The sequence below is a fragment of the Oryzias latipes genome, chromosome 24 (genome assembly GCF_002234675.1).
Source record: "Oryzias latipes chromosome 24, ASM223467v1".
NCBI lineage: Eukaryota > Metazoa > Chordata > Actinopteri > Beloniformes > Adrianichthyidae > Oryzias > Oryzias latipes.
This window is the reverse complement of record NC_019882.2, coordinates 13,005,601-13,022,066: the sequence shown is the minus strand read 5'-3', so window position 1 is coordinate 13,022,066 and position 16,466 is coordinate 13,005,601. Positions and strand designations below refer to the sequence as shown.

The 16,466-nt window shown below is 41.1% G+C and overlaps 1 protein-coding gene across 1 annotated transcript in view; it reads left to right on the top strand.

The window, feature by feature from the left end:
• Positions 1–16,466, top strand: part of LOC101164199 (visinin-like protein 1) — a 27,849-nt gene extending 11,383 nt beyond the window's left edge. Inside the window, exons 3-4 of the mRNA XM_004083666.3 lie at positions 13,670–13,885; positions 14,659–16,466. Coding sequence (XP_004083714.1) covers positions 13,670–13,885; positions 14,659–14,856 — 414 coding nt within the window. The 3' untranslated portion in view covers positions 14,857–16,466. The remainder of the gene's footprint in view (positions 1–13,669; positions 13,886–14,658) is intronic.

Genomic DNA, 16,466 nt, shown 5'->3' with positions numbered 1-16,466 from the left:
CGGACGTCCCATAATACCTACCTTTAGTGGTTTTCTTATTTCTTTTCTATTTTTAACAGTCATTTTGATTTCTGAAAATAACCTTTGTTTTCTGAAATGTTTAATTTTTAAACTGTAATGGTTTTTTTTAATTATTATTTATGTCGCTTTTTTTTTATTGTCATCGTAATCTTTAACATGTTTGGCATTTCTTGATGTGATTTGCACTTCAGGGCCACCATACTTTTTCCAGCAAAAATTACAAACAAAAAAAATCAATTTTCCATAAGCGTTTGTCATTTTTTATTCTTTCTAGGGCTTATAATTATGTTTTCCTTATTTAAATAAATGTTGTTTCAAATTAACCCAAGCAGTCATATTTTCCTTATATGGTCTCCCTGCAACAAACTAATTATAGATTAGTCCATTTATTTTCTATGTTGCCTGTTAAGTTTGAAGCATCTGAATGTGTTATTGACTAAAATGTGCCTTTAGGGTTGATTTGGAATTAAAATATTTTTTTAAAGAAGAGATAATTAAATTACCATTTTACATTAATAAATATAGTCCTCTTCAGATCTAATAGGGCACATTAGGACACCATGTTAGCAGCAAAAGTGTTGTCATAACAATGCTCTTTGCAGAAATGAATCAGGATGTGTTGCCATGTTGGTAAATTGCAAGGAGAGGAATGAGAATTAATTATCAGATCTCCATTTATGCTAAAACCGCCACGCGACGGTTTGCAGTGTTAGTTGGGGTTACATGAATGCACTCTGAATCACAGCAAAACATTCCTCCTTTAAAAGCTTCAAGGAGGCACGGCAGCCCTCTCCCTCCACCCTCCTCTGCTGTATCCGAGCAGAAAAGTGAAAGAAGTCAATATCAAAGACGTTCAGATGATTATCTTCTCATGCTAATGTATCCCCTGTATCGTTCGTCTCCTGAAAAAAGCGGTGGGAGTTTGATTTAATCATTGGTTCATTTAGTCTCATTAGAGATTAAAGGATATGGTCACAGAAACAGTGCCACAAATGCAGTGATTACATTCAAATTGCATTCGTATGAATTAGAGACACCTTTACCTTTTGTTTGAAATAAATAGTGACCTTATATCTCATAGATTCACATTATTTTTCTATCTCTTAGCTGGTAAACTAGTCTCAGATGGTTTGTTGCAAAACAGCTGTATTAGAAAAATGTACAAAAGTAAAGATGCACAAATTTTTATCTTTTAAGGAACAGAAGATAGCAGCATGGACAATTTTTATTCTTTTTTCTACATAAGTTTGTCCACCCATTAAAATTTGGTGTAACACATTTCAATCCTAAAACAATTGAGGATAAACAGCATAAAAAAAAGTGTGTGAAATTAATGTGCATTACTGCAGCTTCCATTAAAATGAGGTGGATGCTGACAGGGCCTCTTTTTGATTTAACTTCATTTGATTTGAAATGGTTTATTTCAAGCAATCAAAGCAAAAATCAGCAGTTTTACATCCATACAAAGAAGTATCAAACTTACTAATATACTGAGTTTTCTTGGGATGTGGGAGGGCAACACAGCAGCCCCCACTGCTGTTCCCTAAACCTTACACTGTGAGCTGTCGCCGGCGACACCGAACTAACACACGCTTCCTGACATACCACAGCTCTTCAACTGTTTACGTGATCACTGTGAATCAGCTGATTCTGATGTGAGAAAAGCTGCTTTGTGCGGATATGCAACACATTACTAACGTAAAGTGTTGCATAATGGGGCAAAGCTGCTTTTACGTCGATTGTATAATACTTCACTAGTGTAAACTGCTGCTTTTCTGAAAAATGTCAACAGTGGAGCTGAAGGGTTAGGCTAAGTAAGATGTTAAAAGTAACCAACAACACGGAGAAAAGGGATTTTTGTATTGTTTTTTTGGTGTGCGCTCTGTGAAGTCTCCAGGTTAGCAACCCTGTCTATGAGTTGCTTTTTCAAAAGCTAGCCTAAACTAATTTTAAGTTTTCTTTATTTTTTAAATTAGGTTTAGAAACTGTGGAAATAGTCTCTTGATTTATTTATAAACTCTCTTTTTGAACAACTGCCTATTAATATTTTATTGGCATACAGACTAAAGTGTAGTATATATACAGAAAAATGAGGGATTCGGATCAGTTTAAGATCCATAATAACTGATCTTATTCGTTTTACTTTTTCATTCTATGAAATGAGGCTCTTCAAAAACTGTAAGATTTTATTTTCCAATCTCTTAAGACATAAATGCCTTAAAGAAAATGTGATTTGCTACGTTCCTCTATTGTATTAAGCGGCTGCATGTCTTAACTTCCCGAAAGGCCTCGAGGAAGAAAGCCCTCTTAAGCGGTGTAAGGGTACGCCTCATTCTTTTTTATCACTGCCGGGAAATGCTTCAGGAGCAGAGGGGGCTTCTGTTACATAAGACACGCTCCGGCAGTACGGTCCTCGATGCACTTCCACTCACGCATCGGCCGAGACCAGTTTAGAAGAAACAAAGGTATCTATACCAGGTGCTCTGGGAAAGAATGTTGTCAGAGTAACTTCAGGTTTCATAAAAAATAAAAAATATACACAGGAAGAATCCACTGAAAACAAACACTCTGGGGTTCTGGGACGTAGGAGGCAGTTTTGTCAAAGCTGCACATGCAGGCAAAAAAAGGCAACATGAGACACAAAAAAAGGGCAGTTCAGGGTTTATCCTGTTGAGTTTGATTGGCGTATTTAAATCTTAACGACTAAGTAAAAAAAAGTGCGACCTCACGTTAGAGGGACATGATGTTCCCGTGAAGAGCGGCTGCCCTAGTGTGTGTTTGTGGGGTGATGGGGGGGGGTTATATGTTAAGTAGGAGGAGGCAAAACGCCGTGTTTGCGTCAGTAGAAGGCAAGGAGCAAAAAAGAGGGGAGATAAGTAAGCGTGTACAAGCAAGTGCTGTACATTATTTATTAGCCATTAGAGTCATGCAGCAGAGTGGGATGCATATCTGTGAGTTGGTCTACATGCACTGGAATGTTTTTTTTGTTTTTCTTTTTCACTGTGACACTCCCACTCATGCTCCGGCCCACACCTTTGCACCGCCCACACAAAACAGACCTGCAGCTGTGACACTTCTGCAGAAGCTCCCCCTGCCGGGAGGCTGAACACTGAGTGACCTGCACAATGCTGAAGTCATGGGTCATACGTATTTGTGTCTGTTACTTTTATGAATAGATCCAAAAATGAGTTAGGAAAAGCAAGTGTAGCTCTGTGAATTAAATTTGAATTTTCACCCATGCCTTTGTCTGCAGGTACCAATATTTTCTCAGCCAAAAACTAAGATGGTGCCCTTCATGTAAAAATTCTTAGTGTTGTATTTAAGTAAAAAAATCACATCAAATCAAATCAAATCAACCTTTATTTATATAGCACTTTTTCAACAACATATGTCACTCAAAGTGCTGTGCATAAAAAACAATAAAATTTAAAAACAAGATGACAAGACAAACCGTGCAACAACCCCCCCCCCCCCCCCCCCCCCGCAAAAACACACACACACACACTCCCACACACACACACATCAATAAATAAATAAATAAATAAATGAATAAATAAATAAAAAAGTGATAAAAATGATAGAATGTAGAGACCAGGCTTTGTCCTGACGTGGGGAAACGATATTTTGGGGACATGTCCACACCAGCGACCCCCCAACCCAAGTTCACGGAGAACACTACCACAGAACCCCCCAGATCCGATCAAAAGAGTCAGACCCAGGAGATCCCACTGCAGCGTCCCCGCTCACTGAGAAGGGTCAGTCACTGATGTGGAGGATCCCTCAGAGAAAAACACTGGAGTGTAATAAAATGTAAAAGGAATAAAATTAAAATATGTATAAAACATGGACAAAAAACAAATAATTACATAAACCTTAATAGGCATGTGAACCGGACTCAAAAAACAATAACATTTGATCTATTGTAAAAGCGTTTCCAGTGGTCTTTTAATGAGGATTATGCCATTTTAGCCATAATCAAAAAACCTGTATCATTTTCTAGGACATAGTTTTTGCAGAGTGGCAGTAGTTTACCAGAAATCCGCGTCTGAGTTGTGGGCGGGACTGTTGACACAGAGCAACATAGAGCTAGCTCTCTGTTTACACTCTCTCCAGCCCCTACACCCCGACCTAACTTAAGCTGCGACAAAAAACTGGTGAGCAATATTGCAGTTATCCAGCCGTACAGTTTTGAGCCAGATTCTAGCTCAGACGAGGAAAACAAAGACGTACATGGACGTATTTGTCTGTAAGTGGATGCATCAGTATGGAGCAGAGCAGGAAGCTCGTGACCCACCCAGTGTATTTTCTACATTAAAATACTATATTTTTTCAAACTGCATTTTTTCTTTGCTTCTGATTTACAACTATTGGACAAAGAAATACTCTGAAATGCAATTTGATGCTTAATTTTCTTCACATTTGTCCTCCATCATGAGATGTTAAAAACACAAAAAACTGTTTTCATAGAAGTAGGTCTTTAAATCGAGTTAAAGTTTTTTCAGATTTACGTGAGGATAAACAGTTGAATCTTTTATGGAAATTCCAATAACAAACAAAAACCAATATTAGTGGATGAGTTTTATATTTTAACAATTTTGTCCCCAGATAAATGGGTTTTGGTCTGATACTTTATTGGACTAGGCTGACAAAAATCACGAAACCTGGAATAAAGCGTCCAACTGAATGGTTGGTTGAGTGAATGGCCGCAGATTCCATTTCTCCGTGTGCTCGCGCTTTTAGAGGCTGCCAGTCCCTGCTTTTAAAGTGGAAGAGAATCATCCGTGCCAAATCGCATTCAGGCGCTTAAATTGCACGTTGTGTGAAATTTCTGATTCCTGACAAGCCAGCCACCCTGTGAGCCATTTGTAGGAGGATGATGACGCTGGCTTAGTCCCTAACATGATTGATTTTGTCACTGTGGTGCGCGTTTTTTTGTTGCACCGTTCGATGCATGCAGAGACAATCACAGACAGCCGGATTACACAGTTGCATGAAAAAAGGTTGAAGCTCTCAGTGCATATGTCAACAGTGCTTTGTTATGCCTCTTAAAGGTAGAGATACATAAACCATGTAAAGCAAATATTGCAGTTGATGCCTGATTTGCGATTTGTAAGGAAATGCATTTTTAGGCTACATTTACATGAAACAAAACCAACATTTAGAAGAACTTGCTGATGTTGAAAAGCATTGTGGTGATGCAGGCACTTGCTAAAACCCAGCTGCTGACCTGAATATACATGTATGGATGGATTCCGCTCCGTTGCACCTCGCTTGCAAAGCCTAGAGGCTTGTGTTGCTGACGGATGTGGCTTGAGTGCCCGGATCTTTGAGCGTCCACCACTGGCGGGGAGACTCGTCATAGCCTCCCTCCGCTCAGGGAGAGAAAGGGGGGCAGATCGACGGATCATAGGACCAAGAGATACGCTGGTAAATGAAGTGACAGAAGCTCATTGACATCATCTGGCCAACAGCTGGTTTCTGCGAGGAAGCTTATGGTACCTAATCACTGGAGACAAAAGACAGACAGAGAAGATTGAAATGCAACATCAGATTGACATGGAACACTGACTGCGAAATCCTGCCACTTTTCAGTAGGACTTCTTTGAAAACACTGTGTGTAGTATATAGTCACGTAACATAGAGCATCCGGAACCTAAGGCTTTTGTTATTGCGTAACTTTGTGTCATACATTGACTACTGTACACATTAGAGCTGAAGGGGGAGGCTTACAAATGCACCCTTTCATGGCACCAGGGGGTATCTGATGCACAGCAGGTCCAAGTTGGGATGTATAACACTCACTGGCCACTTTGTGAGGTGCACCGTGCTTCTGCTCGTTAACGCAATTTTCTCCTCAGCCAATCACATAGCAGGAATTCTAGACATGGTCAAGACGATCTGCTGCAGTTCAAACAGAGCATCAGAATGAGGAAGAAAGGTGATTAAAGTGACTTTGTACATGGTATGGTTGTTGGTGCCAGATGGGCTTTAAGTGAGTTTGTTAGAATAAAGACAGTCAAGAAAGTGGAATCATTCATTAGTTTTATTTTTTGTAAAATTGCCAAGGTATGTGCAGATGACTTTGTGCTACCATAGTTAAAGATTGGATTAATTTTTTTCTTTCATATAGACATTTTAAAAAGTGGCCAAAAGTTAAAGCCTCAGTGGTTTTAATCCATTTTCAGTCACCCTCTGTGGGACCATTTGGTAATTAAACTGCTTAATTCCTCTCTTGGAACTATGTGATAGGCAGAAAGGTGTCAGGCCAGGTCCCATTTTTAGTCTTTAAGGTGACAACTGTGTTTAAATGTGTACAATAAAGAATCCCTGCAATGTAACTTTAGCCATCCCTATATTAGTGTGTATAATCTGAATCATTTGTTTTTGTACACCAGAAAAAAGATTGTTGGATTATACACTTTATCTTTATCCCATACTATAGTGGGTTCAATGCCTGACTAAACCATCAAAAGAGGTACACATACTACAACATGGAGCTTTTACTAAACTTCATAAGTCGTTGGAACCTCAACAAATCTCATATAAGAGTCTAGTCACATGCATGTGTGCAGGGGTTTTAACTGTACAGGTGCTGTGCGTTTTTTGGGTTGTCTGGCCCGTGGAGGGTCCTAGAGAGAAGTGTCCACATCTTAAGGGCAGCGCAGATGTGTGTTACAGTTCCCTTGAGGCTCAGTGAAAATGGAATCTACGATTGTCACTTCTGACATACTGGTGAGGCTGTTTTTCCGATGCCCTTACACCACACTCTAGTCGTTAGTAGAGCATTAGCTCCGTCTGCCCTTACAACTAGACATGGGGTGTCTGCCGGTTAAAAAGATCTGGCATGTGAACGGCACTTGTTTAGTCCACAGAATTTTGGGGAGTTCAAAACCTGATTAATCCGTACGACACACCTACTTTACTATTAATTACCCTTGTGTTTTAGATATGTGTTTTTTCACTCCATGGGCTTGCCAAGCGGTCTACGACCTTGATATTTTGTGTGAGCCACCTGTGTGCCCCTAACATGTTTGCTCATTTCTTGCCCACAGACAGCCCATATCCGCCAATAAGGGCAGTTGTGACCAAGCCAGTAGTAGAGGTCTTCTTAATGATACTAGTCTAGGAGAAGCCTTTCCATCTGTACATATTCGGAATTCTTTAGGAAGATTCTTTGCGTCCTCATTTAAACACTCAGATGTACTGGCATCATTTGTGCTGCCATAACTGATCCCTCAGTGCTATTTTATGGGTGGATGCTCACTGACACAGTGGCTTGAACTCTTGTTGAAGGTCATTCTCGCTGGCATCCCTCTGCACCACGGGATTTGAAAGCATCTCTCTGAGACTGATAACCTTGTTCCCCGTTTAGCAGCGACAGAGCATGCATTAATGGTAATACCCAGCAACTCAACCTGAATATGATTTTACCCCAGAATAGACCCAATTATCTAACGCAGGGCTTTGAAAGGCACTCTCTAACTTCATCTCCTCCTCTCTCACACCTCCACAGCAGAGGTGGCACTTGCCAAAATTTGCTGAATAATTCAATTACATACAAATCCACAGGGAGGCGCCACAAGGAGGCCAGAAAACAGATGAGAGGTCAAAAGCAATTCATATTTCTGCATCGAACCATCTGTCCATTAGTGCTCTCTGTTTTTCTGTGTCCAGCTTTTTCTGCCTCTGATCGTTTTAACACATTTGAGCTCTCCATGGTGACCTCCTTTTAATGTGCACTTCATATGCACAGACTCAGCGATTAACACCCGTTCTGAAGAGCCGGAGAGGCTACATTTTGGAAAACTACATTTTGTCTTTGTGAAAATGACAGTTTAGTAATTCAGCGTCAGATTCGGCTTCCTGCGCACTGCACAAACTCCTCACTTGTAACCTCAAAGCTGAGTCATTTTGTCCAGAGTTTGTGGAGCTGGTCTGTTGAAGTTTGCTGGAATCTTGAAGCAGAAAATGATTCCTGTATTTGGGCTGCTGCACGACACAGTTCGACGTCGACAGGAAGAATTTCATGCCTCTCAAAAGCTGTTAGCAAGGGAACAATGGAGAATGGCATCAGCGCTACAGTGATGGCGAAAGTTATTTTTAGAGCACGCCAGACAGAAACCTTCTTGGACTGACTGGATTAGACATATGGGGTGGCAAAGAGGGTGAGACATGAAAGAAATTTCTGGAAAATGTTGGGAGAGAAACACAGAGGAGGGGGTTAGACAGCACTGACATGTTGGGGTAATTTAGTATTTGCACATTTTAGGAACACATTCTCATTTGTAGCAGGTCTCCTAAAATTCCACTAAAATATTGGGATTTATTGTTATTTATTGCTGCCCCACCCGCAAAAAGCTTGCACCCCTCCAATATTTTGAGTCAATTTTTGTATCATTATTGCCAAAGATTAAGAAATCATCAATACAAGCTTCTTTACGAGTTAGTAAAAGCACATCTGATAAAAGAACTAGTTTGAATAAAAATAACAATAATAAAACCGTTCAAAATATGTATTTTCAATCCTTTACCTTGTAATGGCCTTCCACTCTACTGTTCTCATTCTCCACCCATTAAAAGTCTTCTCCACCCCCCATATAAAAGGTTCTAGCTTTTGTGTTGTCACATCTGTAATCGCGGTTGTGACCTAGCGCTTTATGAAAAAGAACAGTTAAACTGGGCTGTAACGGAACATTTTTGAACCCAGGGGGGAAAATTTGGGTATGTAGCTTGAAGTGGACGGGGGCTCATTGACTAAAATTGGCACCTCAACAACATTCCAAAAATGATGCCAGGGAGAAAGGGGTTTTATTAAACCCAATGATTTGAATAAAGAAATATTCAGAAATGCAGTTTTAGGCTAATTTTTCTTTGCATATGTCCTGCGTCATCAGAAAAAAAGTCATAAGAACATTTTAAAAACAGCAAAAATACTGAGTCTTAAAGGCAAGATTCTCTCAAATTACACTCAAAAAGGAAAACTAATGAAATCTCTCCCATCTGTTCAATTCGAGAAATACAGATATCTTAAATCTGTCATTTTTTCCTCCAAAAAGACAGAGGAAGAAGTGAAGTGAGCACTTTGTGTCAAAGAGGCTTGTAATGCCCAAGGCAAGCTGAGTCACCAGAGAGCAGACAAGCTGCCAGCACCTGAAAGAGGAAGAGAGAGGCCGCTGCTCTTCATCTCTACACACTGTGTTCAAACACAGCAACATCGGAGCAAAGAAAATTACGGAAAAAGTCAACTTAAACTCATAATCTCTATTTTACTGTTACTTTACTTCACTTTGCATGAAAGTATTTTTTCCACACCCTCAACTTGAGAGAAAACTCACAAAGTTAGACATTTTACTAAAACACGTTTTGTTGCTTTTGCAAGTTATGCAATCTTGCAAACATCTCCATGTAGATTCAGAGCTGGGATCTCAGGCAAACATGCATACAAGGCTGGGGAGTAGTGAATAATGAATCCACGCTCTTGGGGGAAAAATTTGAGGTTTGATTAGTGGTGTGTAATGGAGGCACAATATAAAGCAATGAACCAAACTCTATACGTCCAGAAAAGGATGAGAAGAGGCTGTCATGCGGTACTTTATCACGACATCTCTCTGGGCTTTGTCTCCAATTTTATTCTTCCACTCTGCTGCTGTCTTTTAGCCTCAGCTTGGCAGGAAACATGGCAGGGCTGATTTTTTATGAAAAGCTGTTTCAAAGTGCACAAAGCTGCTGTGGGTTCATCTGTCAGGCACTGACGAGATGAGCAATTTGGGAACCACCACTGTCAAGCAAAGATAAGCAAGCAGGTCCCTGTTTTTTTGTCTTTTTCCCCCGCTTTGTTTTGTTTATCGGCCTCGCTTTGAATGGAGTCACATGGAGCAGAGGGTAGCCCTCAGGTCTCTGTGCCAAACCTGGCAACCAGCAGTGAATCACTCTCTGCTTTTGATTTAGATCAAAGTTTGATATAAAGAGGAATTGAAGTGAATGTTGAAGTGTTTGCAAATTCTCTTTGCCATATCTCAATACTGAATTTTAGCATCACGATCTTGACTTTTGCAAAAGCTTTGGTCACCTCGCTAGATCACTGTACAGTTGTACAGCTGGATAGCTCCAATGTTGCTCCTCATTTCTGTTGCAATTGACGTTGTGTCTGTGAGGGGCCGTAAGGAGAGCGTTTCAACAGATGGATGAAGAGAAATTAGGGTGGGCTTACTCCACACCAACAGTCCCGCCCACAACCCAGAGGTGAATTTCTAATCATTGTCTGCCGCTCTGCAGAAACGATGTCTGATGTTTTTATTTGAACTAAAAACGGCATAATTATGACTAAAAGACCTCTGGGAATGCTTTTACAATAGATCAAAAGATGATCGGAGTTATTAGGCTCCAGTTCACCACAACATCACACCACTCAGGGGTTTTACCACTCCCTTGATTACCATGGTAACGGGAAGTGCAATTCAGCAGCATCATCTGATATTCTGCAGATAAAATGTTGCATTGAAGCCAAACTCCTGTTGTTTAAGTGTGGAAAGCCATTATTAGCTGCAGGTAATTCAACCAGCGTGAGTGAAGAAAGCCCCCTATCCATTATCTGTAAGGGTTTTGTCTAGATGCGCTCTTATATTGTATTGCTGTTGTAACAGGGTTTATATTAAAACGCCTTTTATCTGAAACACAAGAGGATGAGTGAAAATGAGCTCTGCAGAGCAGAGAGGAGTGTGTGCACAGTGCATCAGTGCAAGCCACCCTGCAGGCTCGGACGCAGTGGAACCACTGATTTACTCTGGCTCACTATCCGTAGCTTCCTGGCATGTCATCGTGCTTTTATGTAAGAGCAGACGTGCACAAACGAGGCACACACGCTCGATTATGTGCGTTCCCCAATCATTCCTCCCTCACGAGCCCTCGCCTTCTGCTCCACAAAGCCGTATCTGCGCTGCGCTTCCACAAAGTAATGTAAACAGCCATACGCACAGACCCCGCCGCCACCAAAGGTCAGGCTGGACTGCATCTGCTGTTAACAAAAGGATGCGTGAAACATCAGGCTCTGTTTACACAGCTCTGTGGCACTGCAGTGGAATTATGGAAACCAAACGAGACGAGTCGGGGATGACGACCAAGCTGTGGAGAGATAACGACACATCCACACAGTTGCTGCTTTTTGATGTGTTTCTGTGTAAACTGAATTAAAAATGGCAAATGGAAAGTGAGCTGCTTTGGAATGAGACAGTGTCCAAACATTTGAGCAGGGCAACAATCCACAGCAGACACTGTGGCCCCAGTTAATGGTGTCACTGTGTCCACCCAAAATGTACTGTATGTCTGCAGGGCTAGGGATTACATCATCAGAAAGAATTTCAAAGGAATTTCTATAAAACTGCGTAAAACAACTTCTTGTTGATTTATCCTTAAACTCTCTTCTGTGCCCTTTGAAAATGCTGTGGGCTTTGTAAAAGATGGTGGAAGTAGCTCTTTGAAAAGACAGAAAACCAAGGCGAGATAGAGGAATGGGCAGGGGGGGGCAATGCCCGCCAAAAGCCATGACTGCCTTCCTAAATGTGAAAGCAACCAAAGATCCAAAATTAACCAAAGAAATAAAAATGACCCCCATAAAACAACAACAAAATAAAAATAAAAGACAAAAAAGGATGGATAGATGGAAAAAGAGACATACATAAAAAGAAAAAAAAAAGATTAATGCAGCCTCAACAGGCCACAAACCAGTGTCCTGCGTGGTAAATGCAGAGTGTTTTAGGAATTTCATTCAACATAAAACATATAAGAAAGATATGGACAGACGAACTAATGTGATGATAGCCTGGTTTTCCATGTATTTTAGGGACTTGGAGCAACATAACACTCCTTACGCTGCACCCTAGTGGGGCTCTCTAAATAAGGGCCTGTAGAAAACACAAAAGAAAGTCAATCCTAGTCAATGGATGCAGGTATGAATTTATTTCTTAGTATTATCTTAAACATTTCAGGAAGCAGTTGCGTAGAACCTCAAATGCAGGGGAGAGGGCTTGTGGAAGAAACGTAAATGTGGGGTTTGGTGTCTTCCCCAAAAACGCTTTGACACATGGACGGGAAAGACGGAAGCCGAGCCTGCGATCACGCGTCAACCGCCCTACCTCTGCACCACAGCCGCCCCACGGCTGGATGGATGGATAAATAGTTGAATGGATATAGCAATATATTAATAAATGAATGCACATAGATGGATACTTGAATAGAAGGAGCAATAGATGGATGGAAGGATGGATTTGGCAATGGAGGGATGTTAGATAAATACATGGATGAATCTTTAGATAATAGTTGGATCTGTCTGGCTAAGATCAGAGTGGTTGTGCTCCTGAACTTCCCTTTCAAGTAATTTATTTAGATGTAACCAGTAAAGCATCTTTTCTTTTTTCTGCATTGTCAGTTTATCACCCCTCCTAAGTGTTGGATCCACACCAATGACAGCTTGCAGAGGATCATGACGGCTTTAATGTTCCTTTTAACAAAATACAAGTTTCGGTGTCGGGCTTCAGTGAGTCTGGAAGGAAAAGCTGGCATCAAAATGGACGGATGGTTCCATTCCCTGGCTGCCCCCATGTTGTCGAGTGTTTAGCTTCATCTTAATGGTTTAGTCCAAACAGCATATCAAATAGCCACAGATAAAACCGAGACGAGAATGAGTTAAATGTGTGAGAAAATGGTTGCTTGACTGGGTCGATTCGTTTTTCAAATGGTAACCGTGTGCCATCTAGTGAGTGTTTTAGTCTACAACAAAAGGCTTTTTGTCTCCCTTTTTCTTTCCCTTTGTCATTCTCTTACAAAAAGTGTTTCATAATTTGCTGGAGAGTCAAGACATACTGCCTGCTTTTTCGTTCTCTGGCATGCGTCATTCCCTCCTGCGCCTTTCAAACTCTCAGCCTTCTCGTCTTTTCCTTGTTCCTTCCTTCAACTCTTTCCATCCCGCCTCTTTCTCCTGACGTTCAGCCGAGGCAGAGCCATGCGGGAACGGGAAGCAAGTCGAATCGCATTAAAGGGGAAAAGCATCTTGTGCCTTCGGGCAGTTTCACGTACCCTTTTCAAGTCTGAAGGGGCTCCCTTGCTCAAATTAGCCAGGAGATGAACCTGTAGACGTGCTGCATCGCTGCCATGCCCCCTTCCTTTTTTTTCTTGTCACTCTTTTCTCCTTTCTTTACTTCTCTTTGTATCTTTTGATGCTTGATGCCCTCCCCTTCCCTCTCCTTTCCTTTCCTCGTCTCTTGTCAGCCTGAACTCTCAGAACTTTTCACTGCAGTCGATCGGTTTGCTGCAAGAAAAAAAAAAACGTGGGTAGTTCATCCATCTACAATGGGTGGGCACTTTTTTGTATTCCATTGCGGTTCTGCAGAACGAAGAAACTGTAGGAGCTTTTTTTATCTTTTACCATTTTTCTCTTCTCATTTTGAATGCCTTCTTTTTGTTATTTATTGCCCTCCCTCTGGGATCCACCCAAATCGTTTTTATCCCTTTGATGAAATCAACAAGAAAAATTTGTACCAAATTTTATTTTAGGATATATAGATAATATCAATTATGATGAAATGTTGAGTGATTTGGGCAATAAATGGCTCAAACATAACAAATTAAATGGATTTTTCTTTTTCTACTGCAGTTCTTCCCTTATGGGGACGCCTCCAAGTTCGCACAGCACGCATTCAGGACCTTTGACAAGAACGGCGACGGCACCATCGACTTCAGAGAGTTCATTTGTGCGCTGTCCATCACCTCGAGAGGCAGCTTCGAGCAGAAACTCAACTGGGCTTTCAACATGTACGACCTGGACGGAGATGGCAAGATCACAAGGGTGGAGATGCTGGAGATCATTGAGGTAGCACAGCCGCCATCACTGTTCAGTTCATTTTCTATGTCTACAAGGATTACAGAATGAGAGGGCGATGAATTGCCTTTTTTCATTTAGATCTGTAGGATCTGGCAATCATCGCTCAGCCTGTTCTCTAAACCAAGCTAACCAGCTGTAGCTAACACCAAACAAGCATTAGGCTGGATCAGTATTCTTCATTTTGGCTCAATTAATTACCACTGACTTGTGAGAATAAATCTGGACATGCCCAATTTCCACCATAATATCTATGAAATTTCTACATCTGAAAGAATATTCAGATTTTTGTCTTCTGGAGACACTAAAAACATGAGATACTGCATTGGTATCTAATACTCCCTGCCTTATTTACACTGTGCTTTCAATTACCAAAGCCTTTGAGGGACATTTTTAACATTTTTCAGGTCTCTAAAGGGGTATCGCCAAAATCATGAAATGAAAATCTGAAACCTGAAGAAAATCCTAAAGAAAAGATACGCCTACGCCTAAAGCACTAGATTACACATTCTGTTAGTTTTTTACTCTATTTGCTACTGGATTGGAGGATTCCAGGTTCTGATTGGCTGAAAATACTTTCTAAAGATAAACAGCGGCAACTAGCGGCAGATGTTTAGTGTTAAAGGGTTAAAAAAGTTTTAAAAATCCTAAAATTTAACTTCTGTAAATCACTAGACACCCTGAGTCTTGGCTTTGGATAAAAATACTAAAGAATGAATGTTGGTGACATCTTTAACCCCCCCCCCCGTCGTCTATCCCCGCAGGCTATCTACAAGATGGTCGGCACCGTCATCATGATGAAAATGAACGAGGACGGCCTGACACCCCAGCAGAGGGTGGACAAGATCTTCTCCAAGATGGACAAGAACAACGACGACCAGATCTCGCTGGACGAGTTCAAAGAGGCGGCCAAGAGCGACCCCTCCATCGTATTACTGCTGCAGTGCGACCTCCAGAAATAGGCGAGCAGCGCGCTCCACGCACCAGCTGCCACGGACTGCACAGAGAGAATTTCATGTTCCATTCAGTTTGCAGCTATTTCCACTGAAAAAAAAAACCAACAACAACAAAAAAAAACAACAACAAAAGATGAAAAAAAAATGCTTGGACTACTTCCTCTCAACGGATCTGCTTCTTGTGTTTGAAACACTCGTGTGCATGAGAATGTTCATTTGCTCTAAAAAGATCTCTAAGCAACACAAGACAGTGTGCTTGTGCGGGAGCACACTCACACCAGACACAACATACACACACTCAATACATATGATCAACTCGCACAAATATATATATATATATATATATAAATAGATATACATATAAATATATTTAAATTATTTAATGATAAACTGCCAAAATGTGAAGTGTGCAAAGTATTTTCCTTACAGTTTCCTTCTACTGGAGCTCGCGCATCGGTGATGTGCTTCGTTGAAATTTGTCGCTATACTCGAATTATTGTTTAGCTTTTACTGACGCATCGTCGTATTTAATTTAAACCGAAGGAAAATTCCCGCAAGGATGTACCCGTCTTAGGTCTGAAAATATTAGCACTAGGAGAGATGAAACTTTTCCCTCAAAAACAAGAACATGCTCGTCCCGTCAGTAAACACTAGAAATGTAGTTCATTTGCATGCCTTTAGGTTCTGCCTTAAAAATATCCTTTTCATCCGGCGACTGAAGACAGAAAGCCTTATCAACGCAACACGGCGACTCTCAGAGAGACTTCTACTGATTTAAAGGGGGGGGGGGGGGGGTTTGTCTATTTGTGACCTTTTCAGACATTTTCTTTTGACTGCTGTAACTGTGGGAGCATGTTTCCCTGTAGATAAGCTGTGCTGTGTGTTGCTTTAAAAACAACAACACTCTTTTCCTGTTGAAATACACACTACAAGGCAACCTATGCTGAATGTGGAGGACTGCATCGTTTTAGCAGCTACAACTAAAAACCAGCCAAATAAAAATGACAAAGCTGAATTAGACTGGGAACAAATCCCCCCCCCAACCAGCTAACAGGTTGCATATCATTCCGAAGAGGAAAGGCTTGACGAAGCGTGTGCGACTTTCTCGTTTGTGTTCATCTGAAGAGGCTAGCAAATTCGCCCTCCTCGACCCTTTCAAAGCACTTGTCTTTTATCAATCAGCCTTTTTGTACTTTTTTTACTCCCTTCTTTGTGCGAGTCCATAACCGTGGAGACGCTGGGTGAAGTGTGGTACCTCCTAAGAACGACTTCAATAGCTTTGCTTGACCTTGATATATTGCTAAACTGCACTCGTAGAAACATTGTCGTACAGTCTCGTGGGGGGGCGGGGCAAATAAATAAGGAAATCACTCCAGTCCATCACTGTCCCTCAGTGGTGTTGATCGTCTCCGTCCGGCTTCAGATCTTTCCATCTTTTCTTCCAGCCGTTGTTTCCGATTACGACTATTAACACTATTGTTGCTGATCAGATACCAAATGTAAGCGATGGCGACTCTGTACAAGGATCCTTTTGTAGCATGTATTGTGTCCCTAATGACATGGCTGCACTACTCCCCTGTGTTGTGATTTAATCAAATAAAAGGAACTCTATGGGC